This window comes from Cervus canadensis, chromosome 16 (assembly GCF_019320065.1).
Source record: "Cervus canadensis isolate Bull #8, Minnesota chromosome 16, ASM1932006v1, whole genome shotgun sequence".
In the NCBI taxonomy this organism is placed as follows: domain Eukaryota; kingdom Metazoa; phylum Chordata; class Mammalia; order Artiodactyla; family Cervidae; genus Cervus; species Cervus canadensis.
In genome coordinates this window covers 34,991,769-35,013,145 of record NC_057401.1, presented here as the reverse complement: position 1 = coordinate 35,013,145, position 21,377 = coordinate 34,991,769, and the positions used below count along the sequence as shown (strand labels likewise).

The 21,377-nt window shown below is 40.2% G+C and overlaps 1 protein-coding gene across 1 annotated transcript in view; it reads left to right on the top strand.

Annotated features, from left to right (window-relative positions):
* Window positions 1-21,377, top strand: part of WDR70 (WD repeat domain 70) — a 268,401-nt gene that overhangs the window by 205,517 nt on the left and 41,507 nt on the right. Inside the window, exons 11-13 of the mRNA XM_043488519.1 lie at window positions 12,884-12,983; window positions 16,396-16,480; window positions 18,566-18,704. Coding sequence (XP_043344454.1) covers window positions 12,884-12,983; window positions 16,396-16,480; window positions 18,566-18,704 — 324 coding nt within the window. The remainder of the gene's footprint in view (window positions 1-12,883; window positions 12,984-16,395; window positions 16,481-18,565; window positions 18,705-21,377) is intronic.

Below are 21,377 nucleotides of genomic sequence, written 5' to 3'. Positions count from 1 at the left end.
CACACTATCTTCTGTTTCAAGCATGTGGTTCCAGAGGATAAACCTAACAACACACTGGTGATGTTTATGTTCTACGTGTCAGTCTTCTCCAAGCATCTGCCACACAGGCCCAGAAACAGAAGTGGTTTCAGCTATTGGCTGCCAGGGGAACAGAAGGGTTGCCACAACAAACTGGGCAAACAACCCCGAAAGTCCACAAGAAGCATAAACTCACCCTGCTGGAAAATCAGAATTAGTAAAGGATGGTGCGTTTTTGATTCTTGACCTGAGCTTCGTCCCCTGCGTCACTATGTCTAGAGTGGACTGCTTTCTGCAGCAACTGGGCCATCTGTAGGAGAGTGCATTTGAGATTCACTCAGCTTTTGAAGGATGAAGTATTTGAGATTTCTGTGCTCACCCAGTTGTTGCTTTGTAGTGGTGCTGGACTGGGCTCCCTTTGGAAGCTTGGTCTTTTGACTGACATTGATAAAGTTGGCTCCAGGGGGACCCAGCATCCTCTTTGCCCTGGCGCCGCCGGGCCCGCCACCCTCCTCCTCCCCACCACTCACTCTTCCTCCCCCTCCCTCCCACACCACCTCTCTATCCCTCACTTGAACTGGCTGCCAGAGTTCACAGACAGCTGGGCAGAGAGTGGCTAAATCTGCCCAGCTGCCCGGGAAGCTTGGCGGCCAGGCTGAGGGAAGGAAGCATCGGCTCTCTTTGAAGGTCGGCTGCCAGTGAATCTCAGGCAGCTGGACTTCAAAGGGGGGACCGCCGGGCTTTCCCTCCTGTCTAGGCAGGTCATTCCACGGCACCGTGCTTCCGGTGTTGGCATAGTGTCTTTCAAGTTCCTCTTCAATTAAAGAGCTGAATTGAAAGCTGCACTTGTGTCCACATTTGTGTTTTTTATGTGCTATTGCCAGTCTAAGATCCTAACTCCTGTTACTCCAAGCTTAGGCATAAAGATGGATGCGAAAAGGCAGCAGCATCGCACAAAGGGCAGCTCAGGATCACAGCCGTCAGTAGGATCTCCTCATTGCCAGTTGTGTCCTGCGTTATTTACCAAGCTTTAAATGACTTCAGGGACTCCCGGTGTGATCTTCTTGAGTAAAGGCTTATCAGCGTCTGCTTATGGGCTGAGTTGAGCTAGTGACCTGGAATTAGGTCTGGTCACGGACAGTGGCTTCCCTGGTAGCTCAGACGGTAAAGCATCTGTCTACAATGTGGGAGACCTGGGTTCAATCCCTGGGTTGGGAAGATCCTCTGGAGAAGGAAATGGCAGCCCACTCCAGTACTCTTGCCTGGAAAATCTCATGGACGGGGAACCTGGTAGGCTATAGTCCATGGGGTCGCAAAGAGTCGGACACGACTGAGCGACTTCACTACTGCTACTACTACTACTATGGACAGTGGCTTTATCTGTTTCCAAAAAACTGTTGTGTTTGCTCACCCTCTAGCCCTCCTTCACTCTCTTGCTGCACTTTCCTGCCTTTCACCTTCAGATTCCGTTGGTGATTGAGGAGAGGACTGGCTTAGTAAGGACAGAGCAAAGGTGCTACACAGAATCCCAGTCCACCTTAGTTGCAAATGGGGGTCGGAGCTGAGGGAGCCTGAAGTCAGGAGAGCCATGAGGATGTATGAGTATAGTGGTGGTTAAAGGTGCAAGCCCCGGAGCCAGGCTGGTTGAGTTCAAATCCTGGCTCTGCCGCTGACTGACCGCATGACCTCACCTTTTTGCACCACCATGTGCTCCCTGAAAAACAAAGATATAATAGTGCTTATTTCATAAGGCTGTTGAAGGATTTTAAGAGGTTAATGCCATGCACCTAGGACAGTGTCTAGCTCAGAGTAAATGCTATAAATTTAGCATTTACTGTATTAGCTGTATTATCATGTGCCACATCCCATTGGCCAGGGCTAGAGGAGCTGAAAAATGACTGGCTTGTGATTTCCATTGCCCCTGTATAGATGAAAGGCTGCTAGCTTCTGCCTTAGATGGAATTTGTAATAGCATTTTTTCCCCCAGAAATCCCTGATAGTGTAAAAAAAAAAAAAAAGTGAGGTTTGAAGAAGAAAAAAGTTACTTTATGTTATTCACCTCTCTCCTTGCATTGCCCTTCCTGGGACTGCAAGGAGATGTAGTTCATTTAGAGCTATTATAGTAATAATCTATACAAACCCAAAACCAGCCTAGTTTAAAACACGGCTGCAAATGTAAATATAGATATATAAATAAGTAAAAAATAGTGTTTTAGTAAGGAGTACAGTTTCTGGAGTTAGAATCAGGGTTCCAATTTTTGCTGTATTTATTAGTCATATTCTTTGGGTAAGTGACCTCACTAAGCCTCAGTTTTCTTGGTTGTTAAATGAGATGATAATTACAGGAGGCTTGTTTTAAGAATGAAATTAGAAAATTTCATGTTGCATCAAGTAGCAGCATGTTCAGCAAATGTACCTGTCATTATTATTACTATTGCCATCACCATTAGTGTTACAAGTTAAAATTATTGTTGCGTCACAAGAAGCCTTTTTAGTTTATGTAACAATGATTTTTACAGATTGAGTGCCTCTCCCAAAGATTTTTCTTCTCTGTAGATCCAAGGTCAGCAAACTGCAGGCTGAATCCAGCCTGCCACCTCTTTTTATAAATAAAGTTTTGTTGGACCACAGCCTCATCCATTTGTTTACTGTCTGTGGCTGCTCTCATACCATCACAGCAGAAGTGAATAGTTGCAACAGAGACTTTACAGTCCCCAAAGCCTAAAATATTTACTGTCTGGCCTTTTCCAGAAAAAGTTTACTGACCCTTGCTCTAAATATATATTTCCCCAATTAAGACCCAGAGAATGTTAATTCTGTTCATGTTAGTAAGTACTTTCTGAAAAGAAGGAGGGGAAAAAAAATGGTTCCATAGTGAAATAAGCTTTGGAAATGTTAGAGAAGTTGATTTATTCTAGGACTACTACTTAAAAGACTCTGGCTTTTAATCTGCTAATGTGCCTTGTGAATCTTCAAGACAAGGCCACAGTTCGCAAATAAACTCTGGTTTCCCAGGCTTACTTGGCTACAGAAGGACCCCCATCCCATCCCCCACCCCTGGATCTGATGATGTTACACACAACATCTTTTGGGAAACCCTTCTTTGAGACTTCTCTTTAGAGGGACTTTCTTCTTAAATCTTTCCTCTTGGTGACATGGGTGTATCCTCATTTAGAGAGCTACAAAATACCATATGAGATTCTGTATTAGCCTCATTTTTTCCCCCAGTAAAGTTATATGTTGCTTAAAATTACAATAGTAAAATATACCAGATATTTAAAAGCTTTAATAAGATAACAGCCCCATCTTTAAATGATTCTGTGTGATGTCTCAGAGGTTAGAAATGGAGTATCAAAGTCCAAAGTTTCATTTCATGCTTTCTTGCAATTCTGAAAGCAGGAGTTTTTTGCAGGGCTCTAACATTTATTTGCATCCAGATTTCTGAAGCATAAATCTCGAGTGCCTAACTGGGATACCAGCTGATCTCAGCTCGGGTTTATAAGAAGGGAGATTAATGTGAAGGTAACTTGTGCCCGAGCCATAAGGGGTTTGTTTTATAGACTAAAGTAAACACCTTGAATTTCAAGTTGCAAGCACATGGGGAGCCAGAAGATTCCAGAGCAGTGGCATCATGTTCTGCCCGTGACTCATGGAGCTCAGTGGCTGAGCCTTCTGCAGCTGCAGCTTCCAGCTGGTCCTCGGACAGAGCCCTAGGTAGTGGTGCACTGCCTTCACCTGGTCTCAGATGACCAAACAACGTGAAACTGCAGCATTGTCCAGTGAGGGATGGAGGCTGGGCTATCTCTTTGCCAAATACAGTTGAAGAATAAATGCTAAGGTCGTAACTGTTTTCTGAAATCACAGTGGTTGCAACAGTGAACCTGGACTGAGAGTGGAGAATCCTGCTGAAAAGTTCAGCTCTGGTCATACATGCTCCCTCTCACTTCCTCCCTCCCTCCCTTCTCTTGGTGTCTCCCCTCCCCTCACCCCTCCCGTGAGTGTCCTCATTATGGCAGAAGTCAGTTCTTAGTCATTTTGATGCCCTTTAAACCTGGCGTATGTTTGATTCAGGAAATGTTTTATGAAAGAATAAGAGGTCTTAAGTGTTTCTTCTCCTTTCCCAACTTGTGAATCATTTTAAGAAAATTCTACACTGTCTCTTCATTTGTTATCTCTATGTTGTGTGTATAATGGGTCCTCGGTAAATGTGGTTGACGTTGTAAATATGGATCCTAAAAATTTTATTATCACACTATTTTATGAGAGATGACAAATGGACTTTCCAGAAACCTTTGTCAGATATCATTGCCTTTGTCTTTATTTTGAAAAAATAAAGGGAGAGAGGTAGAGAGAGGAAAAGAATGAGGAAAGGGGAAAACATCTTGGCTGGAATATAATTATCTTTTTAAAAAAATTTATGAACTTGGAAACTGTCAACTTGGTATGAAATATGTTGTTTCCTTGAAACATGCTCAAAAGTTCAGGGTCTCATTTGCTATATTTATTGAGTGTGTTCATCTTGTAAGCACCATGATATTACATATTATGCTGTGTTCTAAGACTCATTGGGGTTCTTAGAGTTCAGATGATGGGCCTGGGAAACAAATAATCTGAAGCTGACCTACTTGAAAGAAAAGATCAGAAATGTTATTCATCTGGTAACATAAAGAAAAGCAATTTAAGCACACAACCCTCCCGTCTGTTTTCCATGAATGAGCTACTTCCAAGTATTCACCTCTCTTACTCTAATATTGTCTTCTGGAATCATTGTCTTAGTGTCAAAGAATATATAGAAGAGATGGCTGCAACTGGATGAAAACACTGTGCAACTATCTAGAGACAATAATCATCTCAAGCAATGCCAGCAAGGGTTAAGAAACATTACTAGAGAGAACTTTTGTTCTCACAGGCAGATTCAAAAAGGCAAAGGGGGAGTGTAATGATTATATAAAGTACAGATATGATACAGTTGAATTAATTTTAATTGCAGGTTTGTAGGACTAGTTTATGATGAACATTATCTGGTAGAGTGCTAAGGCAGGGAAGCAAGAATTAACCTTCTTAAAACTTTATTAATGCTGCTATAGAATCACCTGACTCATAATAATGATAGACATGTATAATGCTTACTGTCTGCTCTGCCTTGTTCACATCCTTCATGTGTTGCATCAGTTAGCTTTTGCTGCATAACAAACTCCCCTAGAACTTAGTAGTTTAAAACAACAAGCATTCATTATTTCTCACAATTCTCTGGGTCGGGGGCAGATCTTCTGGTCTGAACTGGCTTGGCTTCTCTATTGCATCTGCACTTAACTAACCACTCCATTAAGGCTGGGTATTCTAGACCAGCCTCACCCTCATATCCAGCTATTGGCTAGCTGTCCGCTGGTGCTGTGGGGATGACTGGACACGTGTCCCTGGTCATCCAGAAAGCATCTTGCAATTTTTCACAAGGTGGCTAGGTTCCAAAAGCAGCAAGAAAGCAAGTCCTCACCTATATGCCTTTATAAGTCTCCGCTTGTGTCTTGTTTGCTAATGTCTTCTGTTAGGTAGGGTTCTCAGAGAAGCAAATGTTAAGGCAGCATTAGAGGGGTAAAAGATTTGTTGCCAAATCTCCTGTAAGGGAAAAGTGTATGGGGAGCTGGAGAGAATCAGGTGCTGATCCAGATCTGATGCCTATGAAGGAAAGAGGGAAGCAATGAAGGAGGGCTGGCTGAGAAGAATCTCAGACTGCAGTGTAGATCTTAGAAAACTTTGGCCAGGCCAATGGGAACTCCTTGAGCCCAAGTCAACCCAAGGCTTTATTAATCTGCTCTAGCTATACTGCTATCCCAGTTAGCATGGTGGCTACAGTTGGGACTACTACTTTATTCAGTCTATAGTCAACAGTCCCTTTTTGGAAGGACGAGAATTACTGCCCCACTGAGGAGCACTGTCCGTCCTCTTAGGAATCTGGCTACCTCTATAGTCAATTGGTTTCTGATCTGAAAATAGGTTCAGATATGGGAATAGAGCAAGAGATCATGATTTTTTTTATTGAAATGACCATCCTCAGCCTCCTGCTTCTCTATTTCTGTCTTTTTTTGATTGTAGATATTAAGCAGTACCTTTGTTGTCTGCCCATCTCTTCTACCCTAGGAATGCCATGTTCATACAGTATATTAATTAGACTATTGCAGAATCTTTGGGGGAGGTTTTATTGTCTAATTTTCTCTAATTGAAATGAAGACTTAAATGAGAATAGGGAACTGAAAAGTACCTTTATATGACAGTTCCTATACTTTTGTATACATTATTCTCATAATCCTTATTATATATCCCCAAAGTCAGAGAAACAGGAGGAAATTATATTCAGTCTAGGCCTGCATTTGGGGGTTCCCTGGTGGCTCAGAGGGTAAAGAATCTGCATGCAATGCAGGAAAACTGAGTTTGATCCCTGGGTGGGGAAGAACCCCTGGAGAAGGGAATGGCTACCCACTCTAGTATTCTTGTCTGGAGAATCCCATGGACAGAGGAGCCTGTTGGGCTACAGTCAATGAGGTTGAGAGAGTCGGACATGACTGAACAGCTAAGCACACATGCTTGCATGCACCGATCTATATTTATTCTGTTGTTTACTCTTGGCATTTAAAAGAATCCTGGAACATTTTTAATACTGGTATAACAAGTAACCCTAACATGAGATTGAAAATATAAAATTGATTGGAATTGCTTGATTATCAGTTCAGTCACTCAGTTCTGTCTGACTCTTTGCAACCCCATGGACTGTAGCACGCCAGGCTTCCCTGTCCATCACCAACTCCTGGAGCTTGCTCAAACTCATGTCCTCCAAGTCAGTGATACAGTTGGTGATGCCATCAAACCATCTCATCCTCTGTCATCCCCTTCACCTCCTGCCCTCAATCTTTCCCAGTCTTTTCTTTTTTTTTTAATTAAAAAAAGATTTTATTCTTGGTTTGATTTGAGGGGCAGAAGAAATGTTTCTGAGCACAAAATTGAGCTCTTGAGAAAGGCTGCTGAAAGAATGCTTACTGCTTTCAAACTCTGTTTTAAAGGCGATACAATATATTTTCACAGTTTTTCTTTATCAAGCAATTTCAAGGTAAAGAGATACGATTTTGAAATTCAACCAGGGTGGCATGAGCCCTGGCACTGACCTCAAGCCTGGAATGATTGCTCGTCCTCTCTGAATCTGTTCCCTTACCCATGAAGTGAAAAATGTACCTACTTTGCAGGATTTGCATGAGGAATAGAAATAGGCTATTTCATGCACCTAGCACAGTGCTTGGAACACAGCAGGTTCCCAATCCCATTATTATTAGCCAGCACTTATTGATTGTTAGTCTCCTTTCTAAGGACTTGACCTGAACTTTCTCATTTTATCTTCACAATAACCCCATGGGGTAGGTAGTGTTATTGATCCTCCTTTTTCCAGACTGTTAGATAGCTGATAAGTGGTAGAGCTAGAATTCATACTTGAGTCGTCTGACACCAGACTGTGGGACTAACCACTTAGCCTCCCTGACTCTATTGCAAATGTTTTTTTATCCTTGATCAAGGAATTAATGTACTAGGCTTTGGTGCTCAGAAATTAAGAAGTAGGAGCACATGTTAAATTGACTGACCGTCATATGCAGGCACTAGGCTAGACATTTCAAAAAGACTTTCCCATTTTAGTTACTATTTAATCACTGTCTTTATCACCTCTAAGAATTAATGAAATTTTCTAGAACCTTACAGATAGAAGCTGCTTTATTTTGTGTTATAATAGTGCAGCTCTTGTTTCCCAGGATTTTTTAATTGCAGCTCTCCTTCTGGAAGGTAGGTTATCACATTGTTATTTATGGAAGAAACACTAATGAGATGCTAGGTTGACAGATGATACAAGATATGTGGTACCTTTACTTCAGTTCAATTCAGTTCAGTTGCTCAGTTGTGTCCAACTCTTTGCGACCCCATGGACTGCAGCACGCCAGGCTTCCCTGTCCATCACCAGCTCCCAGAGCCTACTGAAACTCATGTCCATTGTGTCAGTGATGCCATCCAACCATCTCATCCTCTGTTGTCCACATCTCTTTCCATCTTCAGTCTTTCCCAGCATCAGGGTTTTTTCAAATGAGTCAGTTCTTCGCATCAAGTGGCCAAAGTTTTGGAGCTTCAGCATTAATCCTTCCAGTGAATATTCAGGACTGATATCCTTTAGGATTGACTGGTTTGATCTCCTTGCAGTCCAGGGGACTCTCAAGAGCCTCCTCCAACACCACAGTTCAAAAGCATCAATTCTTCAGCGTTCAACTTTCTTTGTGGTCTAACTCTTACTTCCATACATGACTGCTGGAAAAACCAGAGCTTTGACTAGATGGACCTTTGTCGGCAAAGTAATGTCTCTCCTTTTTTTATCCTGTCTAGGTTGGTCATAGCTTTTCTTCCAAGGAGCAAGTGTTTTTTTAATTTCATGGCTGCAGTCACTATCTGCAATGATTTTGGAGCCCAAGAAAATAAATTCTCTCACTGTTTCCCCATTTATTTCCATGAAGTGATGGGACCAGATGCCATGATCTTAGTTTTCTGAATGTTGAGCTTTAAGCCAGCTTTTTCACTCTCCTCTTTCACTTTCATCAAGAGGCTCTTTAGTTCCTCTTTGCCTTCTGCCATAAGGGTGGTGTCATCTGCATATCTGAGGCTATTGATATTTCTCCTGGCAATCTTGATTCTAGCTTGTGCTTCATCCAGCCCAGCGTTTCTCATGATGTACTCTGCATGTAAGTTAAATAAGCAGGGTGACAATATACAGCCTTGATGTACTCCTTTCCCAATTTTGAACCAGTCTGTTGTTCCATGTCAGGTTCTAACTGTTGCTTCTTGACCTGCATACACATTTCACAGGAGACAGGTCAGGTGGTCTGGTATTCTCATCTCTTGAAGAATTTTCCGGTTTGTTGTGATCCACATAGTCAAAGGCTTTAGCATAGTTAATGAAGCAGAAGTATATGTTCTTCTGGAATTCTCTTGCTTTTTCTATGTTCTAGTGGATGTTGGCAACTTGATCTCTGGTTCTTCTGCCTTTTCTAAATCCAGCTTGAACATCTGGAAGTTCTCAGTTCGTGTGCTGTTGAAGCCTAGCTTGGAGGATTTTGAGCATTACTTTGCTAATGTGTGAGATGCATGCAATTGTGCAGTAGTTCGAACATTCTTTGGCATTGCCTTTCTTTGGGAATGGAATGAAAACTGACCTTTTCCGGTCCTGTGATCACTACTGAGTTTTCCAAATTTGCTGGCATATTGAGTGCAGCACTTTAACAGCATCCTCTTTTAGAATTTGAAATAGCTCAACTGGAATTCTATCACTTCCACTAGCTTTGTTCGTGGTGATGCTTCCTAAGGCCCACTTGACTTCGCACTCCAGCTATTTTTAAGCTTGATTATAACTAAGCTTAAAAATAGATTCTCAGTGAATCTGTTGAATCCCCTATCTATTTAGGGGGACCTAGGAGTAGATTTGAAAGGACAGTTAAATGTTAGTACACCTAGTTTGTTAGCTAGCCTAACATTTGTCTCATCTTGCTCTCAGAGTTTGATTTTTGGTAGCATAGTTGCATTTCAGCAACTTTCTGAGAGGAGGTGCCCACTACAGACTGAATAAATGTGTGCTGTGTACACAAGGCAGGGAGATAGTAGGTTAAATGCAACTCAGTCTCTTTGGGAGTTGGAGGAAAAGAGTAAGAGTGGGAAGATGTGTAGGGCATGTTATTTGCAAGATTAGTAAACTATATAATATGGAACAGAAAAATTAAGCCTGTTGACCACAGTCAAACTAGAATGTAGTAAGCTGAGCTTTTAGGTCAGGTTGACTTGGCTTTAGGACCAGTTTTCTTTCTACTGAATTTCCCCCAGTTTTCAGCCTAGCAATTTATTTAAATTCTCTGATTTAAGATAGTTTATTCCACTGCTTTTATTAATTACAAAGCATGTTTTGATGCTTTGAGGGCTGTCTTTCCTCTTGCATTAATAGATATATACTAGAGCGATGGAAAGTTATTGTAATCTGCTGGATGTAAACTCATGGTTTACATGGTTTACTCTATGGTTACCACCATAGAGTATTTGGATTATTTAGAAATTACAGAAAATGGTATATTTAAGACTATAAGGAAGACGTCCTATTTTTCTTTGAGAATTTGACAGTCTCTGTTAGAGAGGAAAAACTCGGATTAGCATAGCCAAAGAAGGCAGGACCAGGACTCACAAGGAGATGTTAGAAGGAAGGGAGTCTTGGACCCAGTTTAAGAAAGGTGTTACAATTAGAGCCACCCAGACAAATGCACTGATGTTGCTTGTGTCATAATGAGTCCTCACTGCTGGAGGCTCTGTGGCCATCTTCTCAGAAAGGGTGACTTTACCAGTTGGAAGTTTGTACCGTGTGATCTCAGAGAGGGCCTTTAAACATGGAAGCAACCTAGATGCCCATCAGCAGATGAATGGATAAGGGAGTTGGGTACATATACACCATGGAATATTACTCAGCCGTTAAAAAGAATCCATTTGAATCAGTTTTAATGAGATGGATGAAACTTGAGCCCATTATACAGAGTGAAGTAAGCCAGAAAGATAAAGAACATTACAGCATACTAACACATATATATGGAATTTAGAAAGATGGTAACGATAACCCTATATGCAAAACAGAAAAAGAGACACAGAAAAAGAAAAAAAATAAATAAATAAAAAAATAAAAGAAAGGGCAGTTCGGCAAAAAAAAAAAAAAACCTAGGTTTTTGTGTTTGCATTTCCCATCTCTGTGAGTATTTGAAACTTGATGTTCTCCAGGTCTAACATAAGGCACTTCTAAGAATAGGAAGCCTATATAAAGGAGCTAACAATCTCAACTTCCTTAAAGAATGATGTACTTTGCCTGTGATGATTATAAAAGGTGTTAAAGGAGAAGTTGTAGTTTTAGATTTCCCATATTATACCAGAAGTGTTTTTCAATCACTTTGACTTTGTTTTCAAAATGTGGGGGTATTTTTCATTGCAGATTGTCCATATATTGATGTTTTATGCAAATTTAAGATCTCCTCTGGTTATCCAGTTTATTTCATGGAATAAAACTTTTTTTATTGGTTAAAGTGAAGTAAATGGATATTTTAAAAGCCTTTTGAAGTTTTTTCCAGAATAAAAAAAACTATCTTCAGGTGAAATTAAGATTTATATATAGCTGTTATATATCATTTCTGTATGATGAAATAAACTATTCCTGCTACAACTATTCTTGTCTGGATTCAGATGAGATGTTAACACTTTGCTTGTCTTTGCAAACAGGTTCATCCTAAATTCCACAATAAACAAGGTGGCAGAGGTTGAGATGTTTAGATAGCATCACTGACTCAATGGACATGAACTTGAGCAAACTCTGGGAGATAGTGGAGGACAGGGAAGCCTGGCATGCTGGAGTCCATGGGGTCACCTAGTTGGACATACTTAGTGACTGAACAAAGTGAAGTTAATAATTGAAGAGCATATTTGATATAAAAATCTCAATCAAAATGAAACTGCCTTGCTCTTGGGTTCATGCTGAAGTTTATATGATATGACTACTATGGGTTCTGTACCTTTTAATGTTCTGTATCCCACCTGATTGGTATATTATATGTGCATATTCAGTCGCTTCAGTTGTGTCTGACTCTTTGCAACCCCATGGACTGTAACTTGCCAGGCTCTTGTGTACAGAGGATTTCCCAGGCAAGAATACTGGAGTGGGTTGTCATTTCCTACTCCAGGAGATCTTCCTGACCCAGTGATCAAACCCATCACTTGCATGCAAGATCGAACCCATCACTTGCATGCAAGATTGAACCCGTCTCTTGCATCTCCTGCATTGGCAGGCAGATTCCTTAGCACTGCACCACTTGGTAAGCTGCTAACAGTAGCCAAGTCTCTGGGTCACCTACCTGTCTTACTAGTCTTTTATAGTCCAGGAAAAATATTTCTTCTTGTTTCTTCTTCCTATATCTAGAGTTACATTATTGCAATCATTGATCTCAAATAGAACTACGTATCTGACTAAATGCTTCAAGTCGCTTAATCATCGTTATTTTTGCCAGAGGCCCAGTCACACATTTGGTGATACAAGAAATAACAGTTTTGTAAAAGAGGTGATATATAAATAATATAGTTAGCAGTATTAGTAAGGTCATAAGTAAGAATTTAAGTCAAGAACTTCCATTAGGTACAGGTACTTAATTCTCTGTGCTTAGTTTTCTAATCTGTAAAATGAAGGTAATCTTGTAGAGTAATTGAGAACACCATAGGCAGAAGATAGTGAAGGATATAGTGCCTCGGATATAGTAAGCATGAGTAAGGCTAGCTGTCATCATTATCCACAGCCTTATCCTACATGTGATCCTCCATGTGCACTAAAGATGCTCAAGACTTACAACCGTGTGCACGGTGCCTGACATGTACTAGGAATACGATGATATTTTTGAGTTAATAATATATTCATTAGTAATTTTTATTTATATTTATTCATTCAGATAACCATAGGAAATGGTCCCTAAAACTTTATAAGTATAAGAAGAAGAACGAAGTGTGGGGCTAATCTTGTGTTGCTCAGAGCTTGCTGAGGCAGTCTGAAAAATACCTCCTACCAGAACTTTAACCTTGTCTCTTCCTTTCTCCTATTAAAGCAAATGGATGTTTTAAAAGCCCTTTGAATTTTTCCAGAATTTAAGAAAACCTATATTCAGATGAAATTATAGCTATTATGTATCATTTTCTGGATGATAAAATAAAATATTCTTGCCACAAAACTGTTCTGATTGGGATTCAGATAAGAAGTTAGCACTTTGCTTGTCTTTGCAAACAGGTTCATCCGAAGTTCCACTATAAACAAGCTCATGACCCAGGCACAGATACTTCTTGCGTGACTTTTTCCTATGATGGTACTGTCCTTGCTTCTCGTGGAGGTAGGTTAAAAGCTTTCTTCTTGATGCATTTCTATATATAAAATGATCATATTTAGCGCTGACAAAGATCACACTAATATCTTAGCACTTAGTAAAGCTAGCTGTGCTTTTGTTAATGGCCTTTGCCAGTCTAGTTTTTTTCATTACAATGCATTTTCAGCATGGCAGTATTATTTTATTGGAAATTACCAGGTAAAATTTAGAAAATATGTACTTTTTTGCCCAAGTTTCAATTTTACCTCCAAATTTCATCAGTGTTTGGAACCTCCGAGGATGACCTCTGACATTATGGAATTGTGTAGATGATATTCTATATTCTTTCTATATTATTTTATAGTTCTGGGTCTGATATTTCAAGCTCTTCTATTTGCCGACCATTGATTTTTTTTCAGTTTGAACACTAACTCAATTTAGTTAATAAAAGTTGTATATCTGGATGTTATTTTTTAAATAGTTATGTAATCCACTGTTATCGTATTGTATTGACAAGTTTACTTATCCACACTTACATGGTTGAATGTAGGTTGTTTCCAACTTTTTGCTAAATCTTTCTCAAATGAATAAGTGGTATACAAGGAAATAAGAGAATAGTAAAGATAGCTTATGAACAAAGCGTTAGGGGGAAGTGTGGGGTGTGCCTGAGACTCTTCTAGTAGGCCTATTTTTGGGGAGAGGAGAGAATCAGGCTTCAGTAGGTTGGAGCCATGTTATAGATGACCTTAAATATCACATAAAGGATTTAGTCTTTATTCCATAGACCAAATGAATCTAGCAATGTTATATTTATTCTCTCACATAGTTTATTCACATCTTTCATTTTCACATAACTTCTGTATGTTGAGTCACCACTCTGAGCTAAGCATTGTACTAGGTGCTTGGTATAAACTGTGGACCTCACAACAGAGTTCCTTTCCTGAAAGAAGAAAAGACCCTGGTGCTGGGAAAGATCGAAGGCGGGAGGAGAAGGGGACGGCAGAGGATGAGATGGTTGGATGGCATCACCGACTCAATGGACATGAGTTTGAGTAAACTCTGGGGGTTGGTGATGGACAGGGAGGCCTGGCGTGCTGCTGTCCATGAGGTTGCAAAGGTTTGGACATGACTGAGCAACTGAACTGAACTGATAGTGTTTAGTGAAAGCAAGGAAGACAGACGTAGCACGGCTTTCCACTTAGTTTAACTGGTCCTTGTTCCTTTACCCTTGGGGAGTCCATTCCAATTCTTTCTTCCCAGGAAGCCTTATATATTTTACCCTCATGTAATTTTAAAAATCAGAGCACATGTACATGTATTTTCTATTTATGGTATACATGGCAAAATGGATTGCATAAAAATATATATATTTTGGTTTGGCAGTTCTAACCTATTTTTTGTTTTGTTTTAAAAAACTTTTTACTTTGTATTGGAATATAACCGATTAGCAATGTTGTAATAGTTTCAGGTGGATAACAAGTATCAGGTGGATAACATACATATACATATAGTATCAGGTGGATAACATACATATACATATATCAATTTTCCCCCAAACTCCCCTCCCATCCAGGCTGCCACATAACATTCAGCAGAGTTCCCTGTGCTATACAGTAGGATCTTGTTGTCTAACCTGCTATCTGATTCCTCAGATGACTCTTAATTAATACTATATACTCTATTCTTTGTGGGTTTCCCAGGTGGCATTAGTGGTAAAGAACCCACCTGCCAGGGCAGGAGTCATAAGTGACGCAGGTTCAATCCCTGGGTCAGGAAGATCCCCTGGAGGAGGGCATGGCAAACCCACTCCAGTATTCTTGCCTAGAGAATTCCGTGGATAGGAAGCCTGGGGGACTATGGTCCATAGGGTCACAAAGAGTTGGACACGACTGAAGTAGCTTAGCACATATGCACGCGCTATATTCTTTACTTACAAGCAGTGATTTTTAGCCCAAGAGTATATCTGAATCTCCAGGAAGGTTTTTAAAATGGTAAGTGCACTACTTGAAAATTCTCACAGTAACTCATTCTTCCATCTCTAGAGTGGTACATCCAAATCTCCCGGGTAGAGTGGGGAGAGACAAGGGGAATAAGAGAGGAGCATACTTTAAAAATTCTTCCTGTAGAGTTTGAAATAGGTCAGCCCTACTCAGTTGGCTATTACTGCCTTATAAGTATGAGATTAATTCCATTTCAGTCAAAGACATTTTAGTGATAATCTTTCCTTTCCCCTTCCACCCTATACTAGCTATTGGGTAACATGTCATCAGCAGAACATGTCTGCTGTAGTCCATCATTTTCTTTCCTGGATGTATAGAATATGCCAGATGGACATTTCTCTGTTCGGCAGAGTCCCCAGGGTGTTGTGAGGTGCTCCTGCTAGCTGCAGAACCTGCCAGGCTAGCTAAACTGTTTAATACAGATTAATGTTTTCTGTTTGTTTGAGGATTGTGAGGATGGATAACTTTTTTTAAAGAGGCTGAAAGCAAAAACGTGGATGTTACCAATTTCTTCCAGTATAAGCACGTTGTGCTTATCTAGCCAGTTGTGGATTAGTGCACCTGCCAAAAGTTGGATTTCAGAGGTAGGATCTAAGGAGAAAGAATGAGGATTTTTATTGACCTCTCCGCTCACCTCACTTGCATCTGATACTAATTCCTTATTGGACCCCAGGGATTGAGACAGGTCTTAGCTGTGGACACTGGGGAGCAAGAATAGCAAATGTATTACCTATAAGAGTTCTGGCTTTCATTATGGACAGGAATTAGTTAGTAGCCTTATAGAAATATTTCAAAAGTGATTCTTTAAAGAATATTCATTATACTTTAAATGGCTTGGAAAAGCTGTACTCCCCAGCAAAGTGAAGAATGAGAGGCACAGATCGAGTTACCCTGCAGGGAATGGAATCACATGGCTCACCCTCATTAATGTTAATGGATAGTTTCACCCACACACAAGTGGGAAAAAGAATCTGTTGTGAATTGCACTATTTTCAGTCCTGATAGTTGTTAAATTAATATCTTCTTAAGAAGTCAAGTTTTGCACAAATACACCACAGGGAAACTACCATCTGCTTCACAGACAGTCACTCTTTAGAGAAGATTCTCCAGGGTTCCTCCTAGCCTACAGATGCTACATCAATCTGGAAAGTAATTTCTAGGAGGCTAGTTCATTATCCTGTACCTTTCTACTGTTCTCACAACTCCTGCTCTCAGGCTCCCCAGTTAAACAGTAAAACATGTTATATGCATCCCCTTCCTTCTTCCTTCCCTCCTGCCTCTTTCCTTTCTCCCTCCCTCCCTCCCTCCCCCACCTCCTCTCACCTGTCCTGTGCTTAAAGTTATATACTAAGTTTAGCAAATTCTAAACATGGAACTTGTTCTTTTTTTTGGGCAAAATTTATTTTCTGTCTTTTTTTTTCTTCTCATTCCTCTATCAGGTGATGATACATTAAAATTATGGGACATCCGACAGTTTAATAAGCCACTCTTTTCTGCCTCGGGTCTTCCCACAATGTTCCCAATGTAAGTAGCATCTTTTTAATATTTGATAAGCACAGGAGAATTGTAAAGTAACTTCTTCATCTTCATGTTAACTTATGGTATATGTCTTAGATCATCTAGAAAAGGGACTAGAGAATGATTGAAATAGGTTTTTTGAAAGGTGCATTTTATTTTTCCTTTCATTTTGTATGTTCTTCAGAATTTAAGATTTTATTTTTGAAGTTGAAATGATGTATGTTCATGTGTTTGTGTGTGTGAATATATACATTGTATGCACACATAGGGTCTTGGGATAGTGAAAACATTTTCAAGGATTGTTCTTTTAATAGATGACAGAGTAGGCCTGTCTTTATTTTAAAATTTGAATCCTCATAACATTAAACATTCAAAAAACTAAAATCATGGCATCTGATCCCATCACTTCATGGCAAATAGATGGGGAAAGAGTGGAAATAGTGACAGATTTTATTTTCTTGGGCTCCAAAATCACTGCAGACAATGCCTGCAGCCATGAAATTAAGAGTTGCTTGCTCCTTGGAAGAAAAACTATGACAGACCTAGACAGCATAATAAAAAGTGGAGGCATCCTTTTGCTGACAAAGGTCCATCTAGTCAAAGCAGTGGTTTTTCCACTAGTCATATATGGATGTGAGAGTTGGACCATAAAGAAGGCTGAGCACCAAAGAATTGATGCTTTTGCACTGTGTTGCTGGAGAAGACTCTTGAGGGTTCCTTGGACTGCAAGGAGATCAAGCCAGTCAATCCTAAAGAAAATCAACCCTGAGTATTCATTAGAAAGACTGATGCTGAAGAGGAAGCTCCAGTATTTCGGCCACCTGATGTGAAGAGCTGATTCATTGGAAAAGACCCTGATGCTGGGAAAGATTGAGGGCAAGAGGAGAAGTGGGTGACAGAGGACGAGATGGTTGTATAGCATCACCAACTCGATGGACGTGAGTCTGAGCAAACTCCGGGAGATAGTGAAGGACAGAGAAGCCTAGCGTGCTGCAGGCCATGGGATATCAGACAACCAGACATGACTTAGTGACTGAACAACAGCAGCCATAAAAGCAATTTTTCATAGTTACTGAACCTTTATGTATTATTTCCTCAATTTTTTCTTATCATCATTCCAATCAATAATTTGGTAACCTTCACTTATTCAGACCGTCTTGCTCTGGCTGGTGAACGCTGTAATCTCCATTCTGCTAACTGAAGCTTTAAAGATTTTTCTGCAAGCAGCTGAAGTTGGGATTTGATGTCTAAGTCCCACAGTTGGTGCCTAAGCAAAATTTTCTATTTTGGTTGAAATAAAATTTCACATCTGTATTAAATGATGACCAGGAAGGAGAGCACAATGGTAATGGAAGCAGCAAATGGAGGAAGCTATATAATATCAGAGCACTAACTCCAGCATGGCCTGTGGCCCATGATGTTTATCTGTTAAACAGATGGACAAACAAATGTGAATTTATAGCCAATATGAATGTTTTGAGCCGAGTGCCTGCTACAAGTAATGCTAACTGCATAATGTCTTTGGCTTAGGTTATTCACAGTCAGATGGCCGGACCTCTCATCCTCAAGAGCCATTGAATCATAGCCATCAGTTAGGTTCCAGCAGTGCAGGCTGCTCCTCATTGCTCGGTGCTTGACTTGACAAAACTCAAATTATTTGAGAGGTAGTGCTGATGAAAATAGTTCTCAAACTGGTCAAAATCATTACCACTTAGACATTAGTTATACACTGTCTATTTGTGTAGACAGGATCTATGTCAATATTGAGTTTTTTTCCCACACTCTATTTACAGTAAAAGATATTATAATATTTAGAAATTAGAACACAGATTCTGGAGTCAGACTAAATTCGAACCCCAGCTGCACCACTTAGTTTTGTGATCTTGGACAAGATTCATTTAACTTCTTTCCGCCTCAGTTTCCTCTTCAGTAAAATGGGGATATTGATGTAAGTGCCTGATGTATTATACACCCTGTGTAAGAGTTGTCTCTCATTACAGTGGTGTTGTTTATGTTTTGTTTAACTCGCTCATTGCTGCTCCTTTGTTGTGGGATCAGAAGCCTCACCTTATGAACTCGTGTTGTCTGCAGGACTGACTGCTGTTTCAGTCCGGATGATAAACTCGTGGTCACTGGGACATCTGTCCAAAGAGGATGTGGCAGCGGCAAGCTTGTCTTCTTCGAGCGCAGGACTTTCCAAAGGGTGTATGAAATAGACATCACAGATGCGGTATGTACTTTCTTTCCTCCCAGCCTTGAGAAGAAAGTGAAGCTTGCCTCTTAGCCATCTTTGCTTTTGGTTTTGAAACAGAACATAAGCTCTTGCCCTTACACTGCAGTGGTAGCTGCTTTTTTTCCTCCAACACAGAAATTATTAGTAAGTACATTGCAGAGTGACTTGCCTACACTTTCCCCTCTCCTGACCCAGTATTTCCTGTGGGCGCACACCATAGTCAGAATTTCAGCTGGGCCTGGGGTGTTTACCTTCTCTGCCAACCAATTTCAGGAGAGGAGAGGCAGATCATCATGTAGCATACAGAAGGAAGCTTCTCACGGTGTGCGTGTTTGTAAGGATTCAGGGGTTATGGACAGAGTGAAAAGTTACACCCTCAGAAGGTGATGAAGCGTATCATTATTTGAAATCTTTGACAGAATTTTCCTTGTCAGAGTTGTCATTGAGGTAAGGTGCGGCTTCCACTGAGTTTAATTTCTGTTTAGTTATTGGAAGTTTAAAGCACTTCAGATTTAACTCCCAAATCCCCACCCCCTTAAGTTTTTTTTTACATACGTATGTAAGTAGTAAAACACCAGCATGTGAGCATGCAGGCATTCATTCATTCATTCATTGATATCTAGAGACTGCAGCCGTATGTAATACAATAATAGTGAAGATTCCCAGAGGAAAATCTGAGCTCCTTTAAAGTCTTTTAAAGTACGTATTATTATTTAGATGGGAAGGCAAATCATTGTTATATTTTGAGTACAAAACAGGCCAATTAACGTCTATGCAGATTTTCTTTGGCTCACTGTCCGATCCTTTCGTAATATCCTTTGTCTTAAGCATTGCTCTTCTGTAGGTTTCTCCTGTTGTTTCAGCTCGTTGTAAACAGTTGAGACATACCATGTACTTACATGATTCGGGCCATTGAACCGCTGTTTTTAAATCACCAGCAAAAAGTTCCTGTCTCTAATATTCTAGTATTACTATGGAGTCTTAAATTGTAGACCCTAAATTTGAAACCATAGTGTAGTTAGTTAGAGACAGTGAACTGATGATGAGACTAATTCTAGATGAGTGCCGAAGTTTTATAGATTCTAATCTCATGACATAATTTGAAATGTGCCAGCACAAAATAATACTTTGTTGGGGTGCATCCAGAAGCCAACTGAAACACTGGAATCAAAGAAAAACACTCTTTTTAAAAAATTTTATTTATTTATTTTAATTGGAGACTAATTACTTTACAATATCATAGTGGTTTTTGCCATACATTGACATGAATCAGCCATGGGTGTACATGTCCCCCATCCTGAACCCCCCTCCCACCTCTCTCCCCATCCCATCCTTCAGGGTCATCCCAGTGTACTGGCCCTGAGTGCCTTGTCTCATGCATCAAACCTGAACTTAAATTAAGTCTTAACTTAATTAAGTCTTCAACTTTAATCTCAAAAAATTAAATTATTATTATTGGTCACTCCAGAAGTAAGATGTTTATTTTTTTAATGGCTGCTAATGACTGTGCCTCTCGATATTATTCATGGGGTTATATTTTTTAAATAAAATTGAAATGTAAATGTAAATAAATTAAGGGATATAGAAATATGATTGTTTTTAAAGACATGTGGATTGGATGTCTTAAGTGTATAGATCATGCTGTTTGTTGTGTTGCTCTGAACTGCTTTTCTAGCTAGATCTCTTTCTCCATAGCACTTACCGCCACTTCACCTATTATATATTTGTTTTTTATATGTCTAGTTCCACTAGGATGTAAGCCCATGAGGGCAGAAATTTTGTTTTGTTCACTGCAATACCCCCAGTGCTTAGAACAGTGCCTAGCACATAGATGGCGCTTGTTTATTGAATCAATGAATGGTATAGTTGGGAAGTGTGAGTAATGGATGTTGTAGAGCGCAGGTGTGTCTGAGGAGTAAGGCAGGAGAGAAGTATCTGGAGATGGAAAGGTAAACTGACCTTGTATACCATGATACAGAGAAGGCAATACCACCCCACTCCAGTACTCTTTTGCCTGGAAAATCCCATGGACAGAGCAGCCTGGTAGGCTTCTGTCCATGGGGTCGCTAAGAGTCGGACATGACTGAGCGACTTCACTTGCACGCGCTGGAGAAGGAAATGGCAACCCACTCCAGTGCTCTTGCCTGGAGAATCCCAGGGACAGGGGAGCCTGGTGGGCTGCCGTCTATGGGGTCACGCAGAGTCGGACACGACTGAAGCGACGCAGCAGCAGCAGCAGCATATCATAATAAGAAAGTGACTTTATCTTATGGCCTTTTTTTTTTTTTTTTAAAGCAAAGGAATAACACATTCAGAACCAGGTTTTAGAAGTTAATTTTTATTGAAGTATGAAGGTGAGATTTCCAAGATATAGTATTTATTTGTATGTGTATAATTTAGGAGACTGGATCAATGTTCCCTATGATTTAAAAAAAGGTTTTAGAAGAAAACACTTGAGTCTGTCAGTGGTATGTTGAATTTAAAGTACCTTTAGGATGTCTGGGTGGAGATGTTCAGTAGACAGATGAGTAGATAACTTTGGTGCTTTAGAAGAAAAAAAGCACAGTTTTGGGGAGAAGTATTTATGGTTCACAGTTGAAATGTTGGTTGATGATTAGTTTGATCACAGGAAAGGGCATAAAGGTTAGAGGAGATGAGCCCTGGGAAACC